General features: G+C 40.3%; 1 protein-coding gene across 3 annotated transcripts in view; it reads right to left on the bottom strand.

The window, feature by feature from the left end:
• The window catches only part of thoc1 (THO complex 1), a 79658-nt gene that overhangs the window by 34329 nt on the left and 24687 nt on the right, over positions 1-20642 (bottom strand). For 2 of the 3 annotated variants that reach the window (XM_073043481.1, XM_073043465.1), the window contains exons 7-10: positions 16934-17029; positions 6695-6777; positions 6522-6604; positions 3932-4040 (exon numbers count right to left, since the gene is read on the bottom strand). In XM_073043481.1, coding sequence (XP_072899582.1) covers positions 3932-4040; positions 6522-6604; positions 6695-6777; positions 16934-17029 — 371 coding nt within the window. The remainder of the gene's footprint in view (positions 1-3931; positions 4041-6521; positions 6605-6694; positions 6778-16933; positions 17030-20642) is intronic. The other variant, XM_073043474.1, reaches the window with a different exon arrangement.

The raw sequence follows: 20642 nt of genomic DNA, 5'->3' as shown, positions 1-20642 counted from the left end.
GGAATAGTTCAGTGATGGATGAATGATCTTGAGTGAAGTTATCTATTCTGTTCCAAGAGCCTGATGGTTGAGGGTCACAGTGTTGAATGGTTACAGGGGCACTCTGCACTGGCTACCTATTCCCTTTCCCCTCTCCTGACAGTCATCCAGATACCTGCCTCCTGCAAATTAGAGATAAATATCTCTGTAGCTCCTACCTATCACCTCCTCACTCTCACATTGAGCTGAAGCTCCAGTTCCTTAACACAGTCTTGAATGAGCTGCAGCTCAATGCACTTTGTGCAGATATGGTTATCAGGGAAACTGGAGGTCTCCCAGAGTTCCCACATCTCACACAAAAAAACATACCACTAACTCCTGGACACATTTTCACCACACATTAGATAAAGAGGAAAGAGAAACTTACTAGAAATTTACTTAGAACTTCTGCTTGTTCTCACCTAAGCCTGTTGAACCAAAGCCTGACCACTCTAAATTTGTGAATCTCAAGGTAGTATATGACTATAAAGATCATAAAATATTCTGCTCATCAAGTCCGCTCCACTATTCCATAATGGATGACTTATTATCCCTCTCAACTCCATTCTCGGCCTTCGCCCTGTAACCTTTGATGTCCTGATTAATGAAGAACTAGCAACTTTTGCTTTAAATACCTCCAAAGACATGACCTGCACAGCTGTCTGTGGCAATGAAATCCGCAGATTCACCATCCTCTGGCTAAAGAAATTTTTCCTCACCTTTTCTAAATGGATGACCCTCAATTCTGAGGCTGTGTCCTCTGATCCTAGACTCCCTCACTATTGGAAAACAACTCTCCACGTCCACTTTATCCAGATCTTTCAACATACGGTAGGTTGCAGTGAGATTCCCCTTCATCTGCACCATTCTTCTCAACTCTGGTGAGTACAGGACAATAGCCATCAAACTTTCATTCCTGGGACCATTTTGGTGAACCTCCTCTGGACCCTCTCCAATGCCAGTATATCTTTTATTACACAAGGGACCAAAACTGCTCACAATACTCCAAGTGCAGTCTGACCAATGCCTTATAAAGCCTCAGCATTACATCCTTGCTTTTGCATTCTCGTCCTCTTGAAATGAATGCTACCATTGTATTTGCCTTCCTCACCACCGACTCAACCTGCAAGTTAACCTTTGGGGAATCCTACACGAGGACCTACGAGTCCCTCTGCACCTCCTATTATTGAAATTTTCCTCATTTTGAAAACAGTCCACAACCTTTATGCCTTATGTCAAAGTGCATAACCATGTACTTTTGTACATTATATTCCACCTGCCACTACTTTGCCCATTCCCCCAATCTATCTAAGTCCTTCTGCAGACACCCTACTTCCTTAACACTACCTGCTCCTGCACCCTTGACGTATCACCACAAACTTGGCCACAAAGCCATCAATACCAAGGGCTCTTATCTCATGTGCGGCACATTGCCAAAAGCCTACTGAAAATAAACAACATCCACTGACTTTCCTTTGTCTATCCTGCCTGCTATCTTGTCAAAGAATTCAAGAAGATTTTTCAGACAAGAGCTCCCCTTTAGAAAACCACACTGACTTTGGCCTATTTTACCATGCACCTTCAAGTACCACAAAACCTCATCCTTAATAATAGACAACAACATACTTCCAACCACTGAAGTCAGGCTAACTGGCCTCTAATTTCCTTTCTTCTGAGTCCCTCCCCTCTTTAGGAGTGGAGTAACATTTGCATTTTTCCTGTTGACTGGAACCATTCCAGAATCTAGCGATTAATGCCTCCACAATCTCTTCAGCTACTTCTTTCAGAAACCTGGGGTGTAGTCCATCTGGTTTATCTACCTTCAGCTTCTTAAGCACCTTCTTCTTAGTAATACCAGTGACACACTTATGCACCCTGACACTCTCACATTACTAGCATTCTGCTAGAGTCTTCTGCAGTGAATACTGACACAAAATACTTACTAAGTTCCTCCACATTTCTTTGTTCCCCATTACTACTTCTCCAGTGTAATTTTCCAGTGGTCTGATATCCACTTTCGCCTCTCTTTTGCTCTTTATATATCTGAAAATTTTTTTGCATCCTCTTACAATACCCTCTTAACTTCAGACTTCATCTTTTCTCCCTTTATGGGTCTTTTTAGTTGCCTTCTGTTGGTTTTTAAAAGCTTCCCAATCCTCTCCCTTCCCACTAATCTTTGCTCTATTATATGTCCTCTCTTTTGCTTTTATGCTGTCTTTGACTTCCCTTGTCATCTATGGTTGTCTCATCCTCCCTTTAGAATACTTCATCTTTGCAATGTATCTGTCCTGCACCTTCCAAATTTGCCCCATAAACACCAGCTATTGCTGCTCTGCCATCATCCTGGCTAGTGTCACTTTCCAATCAACTTTGGCTAAACAAGAGAAAATCTGCAGATGCTGGAAATCTGAGCAACACACACAAAATGCTGATGTTGACTGTACTATTTTCCTAGATGCTGCCTGGCTTGGCTGATTTCTTCCAACATTTTTTGTGTGTTGCTTGGCCAGTTCCTCTTTCATATCTGTGTAATTCCCTGTACTCCACTGTAATACTGATACGTTCGATTTCATCTTCTCTTTTCCAAATGCTGTGAATTCTATCATATCATTGCCTCCTGAGCATTTCTTCACCCTAAGTTTTCTAATCAAATTTGGATCATTATATAAACACCCAATCTGGAATTGCCACTGCAGACTCAAGCACAAGGTGCTTTAAAAAGCCATCTTCTAAGTATTCTACAAATTCCCTCTCTTGGGATCCAGCACCAACCAGACCTTTCCAATCTATCTGCATATTAAAATTCACTATAATTACTGCAACATTGCCCCTTTTAGATGCCTTTTCTAACTCCCATTTTAATTTGTAGCCCACATCCTGATTACTGTTTGGAGGGCTGTACATAACTGCCAACAGGGTCTTTTTATCCTTGCAGTTTCTTTTCTCTACCCACAAGGATTCTACATCTTCCAATCCTATGTCACAAGAATTTGGTTTCATTTTTTATCTGTAGAGCCACCCCACCCAGTCTGCCTACCTTCCTGTCCTTCTGATACAATGCTTAACCTTGGATGTTAAGCATCCAACTATGATCTTTTTTCAGCCACAACTCGGAGATGCCCATGTTATACCTGCCAATCTCTAACTGCGTCGCAAGATCACCTACCTTATTCTGTATATCACATGCATTCAAATTTAACACCTTCAGTCCAGTATTCATCACCCTTTTTGATTTTGGCCTCTATTGCACTTTAATTCATTTCACTGACTGCAATTTTGCCCTGTTACCTGCCTGTCCTTCCTCACAGCCCCACTACTCAATGCATCTAGTTGTACACCATCTGCTCCAACCTCAGCCCTATCATTCTGGTTCCCATGCCCATACTAAATTAGTTTATAAACCAACAGCTCCAGCAAGCCTGTCCACAAGGATATTGGTTGCCCTCGGGTTCAGGTGTCACTCATCCTTTTTGTACAGGTCATATCCTCCCCAGAAGAGATCCCAATGATCCAAAAATCTGGAACCCTGCCTCCTGCAACAACTTTCAGCAACGCATCCATCTGCCAAGTCATCCTTTTCTTATTCTCACTGGTATGTGGCACAGACAGCAATCTGAGATTACTATCCTGGAGATCCTGTTTTCAGCCGTCTGCTAAACTCCCTATATTCTCTCTTCAGGACCTCCTCCCTTTTCCTACCTTTGTTGTTGGTAACACATAATACTTTGATAATAAATTTACTTAACTCTCTTTAAGTACTCCATGTGCTCTCATGCAGTTTGAAAATGTTGGCCTGCTTGCTTTCCTTTGATGTACTCTGTTTTTTGATATATAGGGATTTTAAAAAAATGTATAATTGCAATTTAAGGACTTCTAGACAAAAGAATGGCATCATGCAACAAATGAAATTTACCTTCAAAAATGTTTTCCAAGATATTTTGTCATAACACTGCACTGGATTTCTGAAAAAGTCCTGGAGTGACCAAAATTTCCGGTACAGGTTGTAATCAATTGGAACAGAGCTATTTACAGTATAAAGAGAAAGGAGAATTCAGAACAGTTTAATTTACTCATGACAAAACCGTAATGCTTCACAGGTTGTCCACACCTTCACATTAGTGCAAAAACACACTTTATTCAACCAGGACAACCAAAGTAATCTATAAACAATATAAAGATAACTACTAGCCTGTAATGTAATGTACAGGCAGATTACATTCACTAATTCACATTTAAAAGTCATTTTTAAAATTTTAAGAGAAACAGTTGTTATATCCTGGCCTTACACTGCAGCAGATTTTTATTTGATCTTTAGTAACATTCTGAACACACTTTAATTACAGAACATGGAATGGTTCAGTACAGGAACAGGCACTTCAACCCACAATGCTGTGTCAAACCAATTAAATAATCAAATGGTCAACCCAACTATTCCCTTCTACTTACACAATGTCCTTATCCTTCCATTTTCCTCACATTCATGTGCCAATTTAAACACATCTTTGAAAGTCCCCAATGTATCATGCACTGCCACCCTAAGGCAGTGTATTCCAGGCACTCATCACTCGGATAAAAAACACTGCCACTCACATCTCCTTTGAACTTACCCCCCCCCCTCACTTTAAATGCATGCCCTCTGGTATCAGACATGTCAACCCTGGGAAGAAGATACTGTCCGCCTCCTCTATCTATGCCTCTCATAACGTTACAGACCTGTATTAGGTCTCCCCTCAGCCTTCACCACTCCAGAGAGAACCCAATTTTTCCCAACCTCACATTATAATACATGCCCTTTAATCCAGGCAACATCCTGGTCAACCTCTTCCGCACCCTCTCCGAAGCGTCAACATCCTTCCTATAATAGGCCGGCCAGAACTATATGCAATACTACAGACGTGGCCTAAAAAGTTTTATAAAGCTACAACATAACTTCCCAACCTTTGAACTCAGTGGCTTGACTAATGAAGGCAAGTATTTCTGCCATATGCCTTCTTAAACACTCCATTAACTTGCGTTGCCACTATCAGGGAGGTATGAACTTGAACCCACTCCAAGATGCCTAGGTTCTTCTTGGAATGTCTCTCTTTACATTTGACCTACCAAGGTTCAACACTTTACGATTGTTTGGGTTAAAATCCACCTGCCATTTCTCCGCCCTGATCTGCAACTGATCTAAATCCTGCTGTATTCTTTGCTATCTTCTATGCTATCCACAACACCACCAATCTTCATATCACCTGCAAACTTACTAACCCACCCATCTAGGTTATCATCCTATCATCTAGGTCTTCTCTATACATCACAAACATCAGAGGTTCCAGTACAGATCCCTGTGGAACACAACTAATCAGAGACCCCCGTCTAGGTTAAGTGCCTTCAACCACTATCATCTGTCTTCCAACAGCAAGCCAGCTTTGGATCCAAATGGCCAATTCATGGTGGATCCATGCATCTTAAACTTCAAGACAAGCCGGCCATGAGGGACCTTGTCAAGCACCTTATTTGTAAGCAACATCCAAGCTCTACCTTCGTTAATCACCCTGGATATCTTATTAAAGATCTCAATCACGTTAATAAGACACACCTTGCCCCACATAAAGCCATGCTGTCTTTTCCTAATTAGGCCATGGTTCCCCAAATCCCTAAGAATTCTCTGCAGTAACTTCCCCTACCACTGACATAAGACTCAAGTCTATAGTTTCCAGGATTATCCCTAGTTCCCTTTTTGAATAATTGTTACATTATGAACTAACTTCCACTAAGGTAGTTAGAACAAAATCGCAATTAGAAAATTATTTTTTTTTTAAAATGTGGATGAAATATCACTATTGTTTAATCACAGGGACTGATTACAAATATTTTGCTATCCATTATTTCTGTTACTATCAAGATGTTTAACTGAAAAACAGAAATTCACTTGCACAAAATGCTGACCATGTGACAATTCAGGATAACAGTATGGTTCTTGTCATATAATTTCGAGGATTCAGCAGCAAGGTAAAAGGATTTTCAAGGATCATTCCAGAACTGAGAAGTTTCAACAATCAGGAAACAATGAACCAACTGTTGCTAATTTTATTGGGGAATTGAAACTGTAGAAGACAAAATAAAGCATTTCAAAAGTACTGAGAGGTCTGATAATCAGGTGGTGTAGAAACATTTCCACTTATGGGATTGCCAAATTGGGAGTACAAATATGATAGTCACAAAAAATTCAAGAGAAATTATTTAACCAAAGTGACTGGGATATGGAACTCGTTATCACAGTTAACATCTTTAATACGTATAAAGAAATACTAGATACAATGATGCAAGCATAATTGGAAGTCGTATGCTGGGAAGAGGCTTGTGTGAAGCCACACTACGAAGGATGATCACCTGGGTCAATAATGTTTTGTTTTGATGCAAATTCTACATAACCGCATAAAAATATTTTAAACATGCATTATTCAAGAAAGGCTCAAAAAGTTTCTGTAGTTGGTAAAAAGTTAAATTATTCATACCAAGTTGTAGGAGGTTCCTCATCACCTGTCTCTCCTTCTTCAACTTCCATTCCATCTTCTCTATCTTCCGTGTGCTGCAAATTCTCAAAATATAAGCAAAGTTATTCAATAATCACACATAATAAAGATTATTCTGATAGTTGCCAAATTTCCTCATCCAAGGTAACACTCACCTTCAGCCCCAGGGTACTATCCTGTTCATTGGTATTAAACACAGTAACATTTTCAAGGTTAAACTGGCTTTGCAGATTGAGGCCTGAAATAAAACACAATCAAGAATCATGTAGCAATAAATGGTTCAGTGAAGCTTAATCTGTGATACTTGTGGCTCTTTCTTAGAAATGTTGTAACCTTATCTTTCTTCATAACATGCTACAAACTGTTAGATTCAGGTGTTTAAATCCAAGGTTCTTTTACAAGTCAAGAACAAAGCACAAAACTTGTTGCTTCATGATTATTTTATTAAGAGTTGGTAGAACAAAGAGAACAGGAACAGGATAGTGACATGGGTCTTACTACTAGAAGAGAAGACCTAAAGAAAGATGGTACCAAGCACAAAATATCTACTTTTATACTATAGAAATAAGAAAAATTCCATTCTAATTTATAAATATTAATAATAATTTTTTAAAATACTTAATTCAATACAGCAGTAAAATGTTAACCAATGAGAAAATACTATCTACTTAATGAAAGACAAATAAAATTTAGAATTATACACTGACAGGCATACCAAACTGTTATATACACACAAAGGCTACTTAAACTACATCAAGATAATAAACCCCAAGGTTACATGTTGTATTGGAGGGATAGGAAAGTTGGCAGATGGGGTGGCGTGGCTCTGCTGGTGAAGAATGGCATCAAATCAGTAGAAAGATGTGATGCAAGATCGGCAGATGTTGAATCCTTGTGGGTTGAGTTAAGAAACTGCAAGGTTAAAAGGACCTCGATGGCAGTTATATACAGGCCTCCCAACAGTAGTTGGGATGTGGACCACAGATTACTAAGGGAAATAGAAAAGGTGTGTCAAAAGGGCAATGTTATGATAGTCATGGGAGAGTTCAACATGCAGGTTGATTGATGAAAATTAGGTTGGAAATGGATTTCATGAGGGTGAATTTGTTGAATGCCTACAAGATGGCTTTTTAGAGCAGTTTGTCGTTGAGTCTATTGGGGGATCAGCTATACTGGTTTGGGTGTTATGTAATGAACCGGAGGTGATTAGGAAGCTTCGGGTAGAAGGACCATTAAGAACCAGTGATCACAATATGATTGAGTTCAACTTCAAATTTGATAGGGAGAAAGTAAAGTCTAACGTAACAGTATTTCATTGGTATGAGAGAGGAGTTGGCCTGAGTAAAATGGAAGGAGATGCTGGCAAGGATGACAGCAGAACAGGAATGGCATGAGTTTCTAGGAAAATGAGAAGATACAGAATTTATGTATTCCACAAAGAAATATTAAAATGGCAAAATAGTAAAAACAAAAGAGAGAGCATACAACAAAACAAAAACTAGTGGGAAAACAGAGGATTGCGAAGCTTTTAAAACCCTGCAGAGAGCAACCGAAAGAATCATTAGGAGGGAAAAGATGAAATATGAAAGCAAGCTGGCAAACAGTATCAAAGTGGATACTAAAATTTTTTCAAGTACGTAAAAAAAAATAGAAGAGAGATGAGAGTGGATATAGGACCGCTAGAAAAAGAGGCCAGAGAAATAACAATGGAGGCCAAGGAGTTGGCAGATGAGCTAAATGAGTATTTTGCATCAGTCTTCACTGTGGAAAACACCAACAGTGTGCCAGATGTTGAAGGGTGTGAGGGAAGAGAAGTAAGTGCAGTTACTATTACAAGGGAGAAGGTGTTCAAAATGCTGAATGACCCAAGGGTACATAAGTCACCCGGGCCAGATGAATTGCGCCCGAGGGTTCTGAAATAGGTAGTGGTAGAGATTGTGGAGGCATTAGTAATGATCTTTCAAAAATCATTGGACTCCGGCATGGTACCAGAGGACTGGAAAATTGCAAATGTTACTTCACTCTTTAAGAAAGGAGGAAGACAGCAGAAAGGAAATTATAGATCAACTAGCCTGACCTCGGTGGTTGGGAAGGTGTTGTAATCAATTGTTAAGAATGAGTTTAGTATTTGCTGACACATGACAAGATGGTACAAAGTCAGCAGGGTTTCCTTCAGGGAAAGTCTTGCCTAATGAACCTGCTGGAATTCTTTGAGGAGATTACAAATAGGATAGATAAGGGGGATGCAGTGGATGTTGTATATTTGGACTTTCAGAAGGCCTTTGACTAGGTGCCACACATGCTGCTGCTTACCAAGTTAAGAGTCCATGGTATTACAGGAAAGTTACTGGCATGGTCAGAGCATTGGCTGATTGGTAAGAGGCAGTGAGTGGGAATAAAAGGATTCTTTTTTGGTTGGCTGCCAGTGGCCAGTGGTGTTCCACAGGGGTCAGTGTTGGGACTGCTTTTTATGCTGTTTACTATCTTTCCTTTCAGTTAGTCCTGACGAAGGGTCTCGGCCCGAAACGTCGACAGTGTTTCTCCTTATAGATGCTGCCTAGCCTGCTGTGTTCCACCAGCATTTTGTGTGTGTTGTTTGAATTTCCAGCATCTGCAGATTTCCTCGTGTTAGCTCTAGATGATGGACTAGATGGCTTTGTTGCCAAGTTTGCAGATGATATGAAGATTGATGGAGGGGCAGGTAGTGTTGAGGAAACAGGATGGCTGCAGAAGAACTTAGACAGATTAGAAGAATGGGCGTAAGAGGAGCAAATGAAATACAATGTTGGAAAATGCATGGTCATGCACTTTGGTTGTAGAAATAAATGTACAGACAATTTTCTAAACTGGGAGAAAATCCAGGGATCTGAGATGCAAAGGGACTTGGGCAGAACACCCTAAAGGTTAACTTGCAAGTAGAGTCAGTGATGAAGAACGCAAATGCAACATTAGCATTCATTTCAAGAGGTCTAGAATACAAGAGCAAGGATGTGATGCTGAGGTTTTACAAAGCACTGGTGAGGCCTCACCTATAGTATTGTGAACAGTTTTAGGCTCATCTAAGAAAAGATGTGCTGACATTGGAGAGGGTTCCGAGGAGGTTCACAAGGATGATTCCGGGAATGAAAGGGTTATCATACGAGGAATGTTTGATGGCTCTGGTTCTGTGCTCAATAGAATTTAGAAGGATGGGGGGGGGGGGCATCTCATTAAAACCTTTTGCACATTGAAAGGCCTGGACAGAGTAGATGTGGAAAGGATGTTACCTATGGTGGGTGAGTGTAGTACAAGAGGGCACAGCCTCAGGATAGAGGGACATCCATTTAAAACAGAGATATGGATAAATTTCCTTAGCCAGAGGATGTTGAATTTATGGAATATCTTACCACATGTAGCTATGGAGGCCAGGTCGTTAAGGCAGAGCTGTACTTAAGGCAGAGCTTGATCGGACACAGCATCAAAAGGTTACGGGGAGAAGGCCAGGGAGTGGGGCTGAGGAGAGGGAAAATGGATCAGCCATGATTTGAATAGCAAGTAGACTCAATGGGCTAATTCTGCTTCTATGCCTTTTGGTCTTATAATTGATTTTTAAGCTGTAAAGAAAACAACAATGTAACAGCTGGATCTATCAACACTGATGACTTAAGTACAGCAAATGGGTTGGCTCGGGGTGGAAGGAATAGACAATCCTATCAATTGGGTCCAATCATCATTCTTAGACATTAATCCTATCAATTGTGTCCAATCATCATTCTTAGACATTAGATAGCAGAATTCTGTTTAGTTGAGAATTAACCAATCAGGAGGGATGGACAATGAAAGTTGCGTATACATACCACTGAACTAGACGTGCTGAGGCATCATCCCCGATGAAGATGGTGGAGTTTGTCATCAAACAGTCAGTTAAAATCAACACATGAACATGGCTAGAAGCCCGAGAAGAGTTTATGCATCCATATACAATTTTTATGTACAATGGTTTTAAGTAGAAGACTCAGTACAAGATATTCAAGTTTACTGAGAAAATGAAGAGGTAAATTGTCAGAAAGACTGAAAAAGAAACATGATAGAAGCATGTTATGTCACTGAACAGTGAAGTGTTGATGAAAGACAATGTGGAGAATTGTGAAATTATCTATTTTTTCCAGAACAATGAAAATCAAAATTTAAATTTGTGGCATATTAATAAATGCTGATAAATCAGTCAAATGTATATGCCAATATTTATTTTTCTGCAAGAACAAGTACAGAAAACAATTACCGTAGATGTCGGATTATAAGCCGCTACTTTTTTCCCATGCTTTGAACAGCATTGAACATAGCGGCTTATAATAAGGTGCGGCTAATATAAGGTTTTTTCCCATGCCGCCAAAACATTTTGCCTCGTAACAGTAGACCAATAAAATTGATGAGTAGTTCACAGAGGTCCAATGAAATTGTACGATAAATCAAGCGCACTTCACAAATTATTGTAAATCAGCCATTTGTACTCACCCTCATCAACATGGAAAACACTCGAAGAAAAGCGTATGATGCAGCTTTTAAGTTAAAGGCAATCAATCTGGCGGTTGAACAAGGAAATCGAGCTGCTGCGCGTAATCTTGGCATACATGAATCGATGGTGAGACGGTGGAGATTTAATTTGGGACTGCCGCTTCAGGTCAGGAATGGCTCACGTGATATTAGACAGCAGTACAAGGGAGGGAGGGAGCGAAACTGAGGATTCCGCTGCACCGAAACTGCTAGCGATTCAGTAAACAAAAAAACAGTAAAACTCGTGTGTGAATGGTATCGGGCCAATAAGGACACAAGTGTCCGATGTTACCAAATACCGGTAGGTATAACAAAGTTTAGCCTTACCAAATATGTGTAGCGAGGGTTTGGTTTGGGGGAAAAAGGAGTATAAATAAGAGCAGAATGTAAGGGGAAGGCAAAACGCGTTCTGCAATAAAGCCACGCTGCACTGTAATCCGGTGTTGGTTGTCTCTCTTCCAAAACGAACACAGGGCAGAATTTGAAGCCCAACACGTGTAATATCTTTCTGTGTAAATATCTCATATTACAAGCGGCCGAAAATCCGGTCCGCCGGAAATCCAGTGCGCCGAAAATCCGGTCCGCCGGAAATCCAGTGCGCCGAAAATCCGTTCCGCCGGAAATTCGGTGTGGCCTAAAATCCGGTGCGGCCTGTACATTTATAAAATAGATTTTATTTCTAAAATTAGAGCCAGCGGCTTTTAATCAGGTGCGCTTTGTAGTCCGGAATCTACGGTAGAAAGGGAAGGAATATACTGTCCTTGTTTTAAGGAAGTTACAGATCAAGTGCAAGAAGACTTTCTAAGATTACATGAAAGGTAGGGTTTTGTGCAGTGACTAAATACAGCACCAGTAATCCACAGAGAGGAACTGAAATCCTCTCATGAAAGCTGTGGAATTTTAATTTAATTATCCTGGAATTTAATTAAAAGAGCAGCTAGTTAGTAATGCCTCATGTAAATGATCAAATTTTTATTAAGAAATGCATCTGGTTCATGAATGGCCATTGCTGGAAAGATCTGTCATTCTTAAATGGTCTGGCCTATGTGTAACTCATTGCCACATGCTTTAACTCTCAAGTCCTCTGAAACACCATGCCAGCCATTCTGTTTAGGGCAAGGAAGAATAGTCAGTGAATAAACACAAGGAATTCTGCAGATGCTGGAAATCCAAAACAACACACACAAAATGCTAGAGGAACTCAGCAAGTCAGTCAGTACCTAAGGAAATGAATAAACCACCGACGTTTTGAGCTGAGACTCTTCTTCGGTCCTGACTAAAGAGGGACTGAAGGCGGCTTCTCAGCCCAAAACGTCAACTGCTTATTCATTCCCATGGTCAATAAGTACCTTCTTTCTCAACAATACCCACAACCCAAAAATAAATGCACTTACAAAACACGTGACCTAGTGTGTATAATTTGGAACTTATTAATTTAGGAAGAATTATATGTATATATGTATGTGTGAAAGACAAATTCCCAAAAATACAAATATTAAATAAACTGTATCCAAAGATCTTGAGAGTCTAGAAGGAGAGAATCTCAGTGGCAAGCTCTCCATGGAGTTTACCTCCCCATGACCCTTCATATTCTCAAACATGGATTATCTTGTACCAAGTCCTCTTCTCAAACACATTAGTTCTTACAGAGTCAGAGTCACAGAAGAGTACAGCACAGAAACAGGCCCATCTAGTCCGTACTGAACCATTTAAATTGCCTAAACTCATCGACCTGCTTCCAGAGACCATAGCACTCCATATCCCTGCCACATAACTATACAAACTTCTCTTAAACATTGAAATTGAGTTTGTTTATATATATATATATATATATATAAAAAGTTTATATAACACACACACACACACACACACACACACACACACACACACACACACACACACACACACACACACACACACACACACACACACACACACACACACACACACACACACACACACACACACACACACACACACACACACACACACACACACACACACACACACACACACACACGAAAAAGCCTGCTTGCATTTACCCTGGCTATACCCCTCATAATTTTGTTTACGTCTATCAAATCTCCCCTCGGTCTTCTACTTTCCAAGGAATAAAGTCCTAACCTGCCTATATTTCCTTATAACTGAGGTCCTCCAGCCCCAGCAACATCCTTGTAAATTTTCTCTGAAGTCGTTCAACCTGATTTATATCCTTCCTGTAGGGAGGTGACAAAACTGCACACAATACTCTAAAGCACGTCTCAACAATGTCTTATACAACATCAACATAACATCCCGTCTCCTGTAATCAATACTTTGATTTAGGAAGGCCAATGTGCCAAAAGCTTTCTTTACGACCCTCATCTACCTGTGACACCAATTTCAATGAATTATGGATCTGTCTTCCCAAATCCCTCGGTTCTACAAAACTTTGCAGTGCCCTACCATTCACTGTGTAAGACCTCCCTGGCTGGCCCTACCAAAGTGCAATACCTTGCACTTGTCTGTATTAAATTCCATCTGGACAGCAACACACACAAAATGCTGGTAGAACACAGCAGGCCAGGCAGCATCAATAGGGAGAACCGCTGTCCATTTTGTGTGTGTTGCTGTTTAAATTCCATCTGCTATTTTTCAGCCCAGTTTTCCACATGGCCCAGATCCCACTGCAATGTTTGATAGTCTTACTCAGTGTCCATTCCACCCTGAATCTTGGTGTCATCCACAAATTTGTTGATCCAGTTAACCACATTATCAACCAGATCATTGATATAGATGACAAACAACAATGGACCCAGCACCAATCCCTGCGGCACTCCACTAATCATAGGCCTTCAGTCAGACAGACAGCCATCTGCTACCACTTTCTGGCTTATACCACAAAGCCAATGTCTAATCTAACTTACTATCTTATCTTGAATGTCTTGCAAATGAATCTTCCTGACCAACCTCCCATACAGGAACTTGTCAATGCCTTACTAAGGTCCGTGTAGACAACATCTGCTACCTTGCTGTCATCAACTTTCCTGGTAACTTCCTCGAAAAGCTCTACAAGATTGGTTAAACATGACCTACCAAGCACAAAGTCATGCTGACTACTGCTGAAAAGTCTCTGATAATCGAAATAATCAAATACCTGGTCCCTTAGAATACATTCACACTGTTGATGTCAGGCCTATAATTTCCTGGTTAGTATTTAAGGCCTTTCTTAAAACGTGGAATATCATTAGCTATCCTCCCCTCCTTTGATACTTCACATGTCACTAATGACAATTTAAATCTCTCTGCTCGGGTCCCTGCAATTCCTGCATGAGCCTCCTGCAGGGTCCAAGGGAACACCTTGCCAATCTCTGGATATTTATCTACCCTAATTTGCCTCAAGACAGCAAGCACCTCCTCCTCGGTAATCTGTATAAGGTCCATGATCTCGCTGCTGTTTTACCTCACATTTATAGATTCTGTGTCTGTCTCCCGAGTAGAGATGCAAAATATCCATTTAAGATCTCACCCATCTCTTTTGACTCCACACATAGAGATTACCATTCTGATCTTTCGGAGGACCAACTTTGTCCCTTGCAATACCTTTGCTCTTATCATTTCTGTAGAAGCTCTTAGGATTCTCCTTCACCTTGTCTGCTAGAGCAACGTCACACCTTCTTTTAGACCTCCGATTTCTTTTTTAAGTATTCTCCTGCATTTTTTTATACTTCACAAGTAGCTCAGTTGCTCTACCTTCTTATACCTGCAATGCACCTCTTCTTTTTTAAACCAGGGTCTCAATGTCTCTTGAAAACCAAGGTTCACTAAACTCGATATCTTTGTCTCTTATCCCGATAGGCATACCGTATATAAGCTTCGTACTCTCAAAATTTCACATATGAAGGCCTCAAACTTACCAAGTGCACATTTCCCTGAAAACAGTTTGTCCCAATCCACACTTGCCAGATCCTTTCTGATACCATCAAAATTGACCTTCCTCCAATTTACAATCTCAATCCATGGACCAGATCTATCTTTTTCCATTTTTACTTTGAAACTAATGGCATTATGATCACTAGGTACAAAGTGTTTCCCTACAGAATGTTGCGTCACCTGCACTGCCTTATTCCTCAATAAGAGATCAAGCACTACACTTTCTCATTGGGACTTCTACATACTGATTTAGGAAACTTTCGTGAACATATTTGACAAACTCGATCCCATTTAGTCCTTTTACAGTATGGGCATCCCAGTTAATACGTAGAAAGTTAAAAATCGCCTGCTATAACAACCTTATGCTTCTTGCAAGTCTGTAACCTCTCTACTGATTTCTTCTCCTAAATCGAGCAGACTGTTGAGTGATCTACAGTACAGCCCCATTAATGTGGTTACACATATCTTATTCCTCAGTTCCACCCATAAAGCATCACTAGGCAAGTTCTCCAGTCTGTCCTGTCTGAGCACTGATGTGTTATTTTCCATGACCAGTAACATCACTCCTCCCCCTTTAATCCCTCCCGCTCTATTGCAACAAAAAGAATGGAATGGAATATTGAGTTGCTAGTGCTGCCCCTCCTGCAACCAAGACTCACTAATGGCTACAGTATCACAATTCCAAGTGTTGATCCATGCCCTGAGCTCCTCTGCCTTTGGTACAATATTTCTTGCATTGAACACAAGTTCCATCATGCTTAACCTTAATATTCCGGGGTTTGGTTCATTTTGATGCAACAGAGCAGGAGGGATTAAAGGGGGAGTGGTGTTACTAGTCAGGGAAAATGCCACATTAGTGCTTAGTCATGAAAGACTGGAGAACCCACCTAGTGAGGTTTTATGGGTGGAACTGAGAAATAAGATATATATGACTTCATTTGAGTTCTTAACATCTGCCTCCACAACCTCTCCACTCACTGTTCTGGCACACTGGTTCCCATCCTTCTGCAAATCTAGTTTAAATCCCTCTGTGCAGTACTTGCAAACCTTCCTGCTAGGATATTAGTACCCCTCCAGTTCAGGTGCAAACCATCTCTTCTGTACAGGTCCCACAATCCCTGGAGAAGAGCCCAATGATCCAAAAATCTGATGCCCTTCCTCCTATTCCAACTTTTTAGCCTCATATTGAACTGTATGATCGTCATATTTTTGGTCTCACTAGGATGCAGCATGGGTAGCAATCCTGAGATCACAATCCTGGAGGTCCTGTCCTTTAACTTAGCACCTAATTCACTGAATTTACTTTGCAGAACTTTTTCCCTTCTTACCCACGTCATTGGTACCTACATGAATCACGACCTCTGGCAGCTCATTCTCCCACTTCAGAATGCAGGGGACTCAATCCAAGACGTTCCAGACCCTGGCGCCCATGAGGCAACATACCATCCAGGAATCATAGTCTCATCCACAGAACCTCATTTCTGTTCCCATAACTAATGCAACCCCTGTCACCACAGCTTGCCTCTTCTCCCCCCTTTCCTACAAGGCAAACAGTTTGGCAAAGAGAAATGCAGGATACCTGGTACCATCTGTGAGAATAAAGAGAACAAATACTGTACACTGAGCATATGAAATTTGGTGAGCATGAAGAATAAAGAACAATAAAGCAGAAAAGGAGGGTGAAGTCTGAGGTCATCAGCACAATTAGTAAGAGAGGTATTAAGTGCAGAGAGCTTCAGAAATCTCAGATTGAGCCATAACCCTCATATAAAGGAAGTTGGTGATGGAATCTGAATGTCAAACAGATTTTGTAGAAGACTTCCCATTACTATTTTGCCTGTAACTTTCTGAATGGACAGTTAACATAAAAGTTCTATCCTACTGTACAGCCATTATGAAGGTTCATAAAGATTAATGGAGATTCTTTTCTAGCAATTCTAATTTCGTACCTGACTTTTCCGATAATGGAAATAATCTTGCAAGGAATAGCTGGATTCTTCCACAGAAAACAGTGTTCTGTGACTTGGAAAGTCTTCTTAGGAGATCTGAAAAATTATTACAGATAAAATTTAAATAAGTACTTCAAAATTTAAAGTTCAAAGTAAATTTATTATCAAAGTACATATATGTCACCATATACAACCGAGTTTCATTTTCTTGCAGGCATACTTACAATAGCAACACAATGGTACATGCAAGTAGGAGATTATGGGCTAGTAAAATGACATAGTTCCATGTTGCGTCGATATTATAAAATAAAATTATGTAGCCAAATTAATTTCTTTGTAGCAAATTGTTTTTGCTTGGTTACTTCATCAAATGACTACAATTGCATCTCAAGACAGGAGAATTTGGATGATTACATGCACTTATACACCGAATTGCAAAGTTCAGCTACAAACACATGACACACTGGGATGAGGATGCATGAGATCTTTACACGATATAATGCAAGACAAATGAGTCACAAGGAAACCAGAATAAACCCGAATTTAACTAATCCAACAAAGTAAAATTACACAGAGAATAACAGTCTGTTGAATGTAAATTAACACAAGTTGTAAATAGAATAATTACAAATTTTAATGGAGTTATCCTTGGTCTTGCATATTTTAGCCAGTATTTTTTTAACATTCTCCAGCCAAATTTAGAAGCACACAATTTCAATAATAATTTTAACAACAATGATCCTCAGTATTTCACTGGTGGTCAGTTTTAATTGTTCTGAGCCTTTCCCATTTTACACAAACCTTGTACCACAGTGCACAGTTGAGGATACAAGATTATGAAGGTCACTAATTAAGGAGTACCAGTGGGTATCTGGTTGCAGGCAGATAATCTGGGTCAGAACAAGTAAACTAAATTTACCAAGGTGCTAATAAAGTATTAAACAAGTAAATTAAGAGTAGAACACTGAGCCAGAGCATCAAGATGATTTTGAAACACGAAAGGTCACATCCCCGAAGCAAGAGAATTTTATGACAGAGTGCTCAATAAAAAATGACACTCCCCTAACACCATTCACCACTCAGTTTATAAGAAACAAAAAATAATGAAGAACTTTATTGATTCCTATTAGGAAAAAAAAGTGTATTCCAGTTAATTGGTACACAGCAGAGCCAGTATATTTTGGCCCAATTAAGCAGCTGCCAAAGTTTCATGGAAAAGAATGCTACCAATCACAAACAAGAGAAAATCTGCAGATGCTGGAAATCTGCGCAACACACACAAAATGTTAGAGAAATCAGCAGGCTGGGCAGCATCTAGGAAAAGACTACAGTCGACGTCTCGACCTGAAATAATGGTAGAATGCTACCAATACCACTATAGTACTATAAAACTATGTATTAGTTCCTAATAGTTATCCGCTACGGAATTTATCCAGTGTGTCACGTACCCCGTGACTGGGTTACCAAACCAGCAGAAATGGAATGATACCTTGGAGTCTGGTGGTACTGTAACTAAAAGTGTTTATTAGTAAACGAAGTAATACAGTACTATAAAATGCAAATATACATGTGAAACAGGTCAGCAATAATATATACAGAAGTATGGATATAGGATTCAGAAACCAAGCTCTTTCAAAGTCTAGGGGTAAACAGTCTTAAGATGATGCAGAGTTCAGTTCATTTTTAAGTGGAGGTAGCTGGTGGTGTACCATTGGGGGGGGGGGTAAGAGAGATAGAGAGAGAGAATGCAGTTGCAGGCAAACCTTCCGTTATCTTCTCGTCCTGTTGTGCTGTTGCGGTCACTGACTTTGACCCCTCTTCCCAGCCAGACCGTTCTTCAGTGGTGAGCCCATCACCTAGGCGAGGGTGGACACACACACAAGCCCCCACCGGTCTGCCTTCACACACTGTGAGCCTCTGATCAATTCCCCCGAATTGATCCTCCAAGCCCCCACCTTCCTGTGGGTGCACAATGCTCTTTCGGTGTCCCGGGGCGCCTCTGCCTGTGTCTCAGCAGACTTGCTATTTTATCTCCCCTGACAGGGCATCGTCCGTCCATCAAACTGGCCACTCCTTGCTGTCTCAGCAAGAGTGTTAACGAGCAAAGAAGAGTGTCCTTGTGGCAAAGGTAAATAATACGTGAAGAAGCCATAATACTAAATTACGTGTCTCTCTCTCGTCTGTGTAGGATGCCTCCGCAACTCTTCTTCTCTCTCTCTCTCTCTCTCTCATTAGCAGCACAAACAGTGTCCAAAAGCCAGACTCATTCTCCCGACATTTTAAAGTGGTTGTCCACAGAAAATATGAACCCTAGGGGTACGTAACAAGTGTATGTTGCTGTATTCTTTTGATTAAGTGTAAATGATCAAAATCAGCACAGATACCTAGTGCAAACAATGGATAATCTTCATTTTCATTATAACATTCAACAAATAACTTGAATGTTATAATGAAAATGAAGATTATCCATTGTCACTGGATTATTTGCACTGTACCAACAATAGTTATTCTATGCAATTTGCTTTACAGGTATTCCCTGCTATTCGAAGGTGGAGCGTTCCTATGAAACCTTTCATAAGCCGAAATAACACTGACATACAGTAAAAGCAGGAATGATATGATATACAGCCTACATGAAATAGAAATATTGTATGTACGGTGTAGTTTCACTTATCAAAATGGGGAAGACATTAATCCACTAGGTAAAGGTTTAATATCAATTATCCGAGATAAACTAGCAGCCTTACGACGGGCCCCTGTGGATAAAATTAAAATGGCCTGGGAGCAGGATTTAAATATCTCCTTATCCGAGGAGAGCTGGGACTCAGTTCTCAAATCGGTTAACTCAACCTCCCTTTGTGCTCGCCATTGCCTTTTACAGTTTAAGATTGTTCATAGAGCCCATATGTCTAAATCTAAACTATCTCAATTCTACCCTGGCATTAGTCCGCTCTGTGATAAATGCAAGAGGGGCGTGGCCTCTCTCATCCATATGTACTGGTTCTGTCCTAGCTTGGAGAAATTCTGGAAAGATGTCTTCACTACATTATTGGGTATTTTGAATCAGCACCTAGAACCTAACCCCTTAATTGCTCTGTTCGGTTTTTGGGGCGAGATAGATTTATGTCTGGGTCCGACCAAATGCCGAATACTATCCTTTGCCTCTCTCCTGGCGAGACGCTTGATCCTCCTTAGATGGAGAGATGTTGCCCCGCCCACTCATGCGCAATGGCTTAACGACATTATGGCCCGCTTGGACCTCGAAAAAATTCATTATTCAGTTCTTAATTCGGATCTAAAGTTCCATAAGGTCTGAGGACCTTTTATCGAGTACTTTCATAACCTTCCTCTTGACTAGGGTTTTTTTTTCTTTTTTTTCCTCTTCTTTTCAGTCCCTTGCTTTCAGCTCCCTTTTTTTTCTGGTAGTAGGCATTATTATCCTCTGTTGCCAAGTGTATTCACAGTCTGGGAGTTTGACTGTCCGGACTTATACTCTTTATACTGTGTGGTGGTTGGTCTGGAGTTGTTGTTTTTTTCTTGTGTTGTGGGGCTTGGGGAGGACGCTAAGCTCACTTGTCTTTAATTTAGGTGCTTTTTTGTTAAATTCTCTTCCTTTGTAGCATATTGTTATTGTATGCTTAATCTTGCACTGTATTAATGCTCCTCATTGGGATTTGGGGTTTTTAATTTTGTAAAATGTTTTGAAAAA

This window comes from Hemitrygon akajei, chromosome 1 (assembly GCF_048418815.1).
Source record: "Hemitrygon akajei chromosome 1, sHemAka1.3, whole genome shotgun sequence".
Lineage (NCBI taxonomy): Eukaryota > Metazoa > Chordata > Chondrichthyes > Myliobatiformes > Dasyatidae > Hemitrygon > Hemitrygon akajei.
This window is presented reverse-complemented; position numbering and strand designations above follow the sequence as displayed.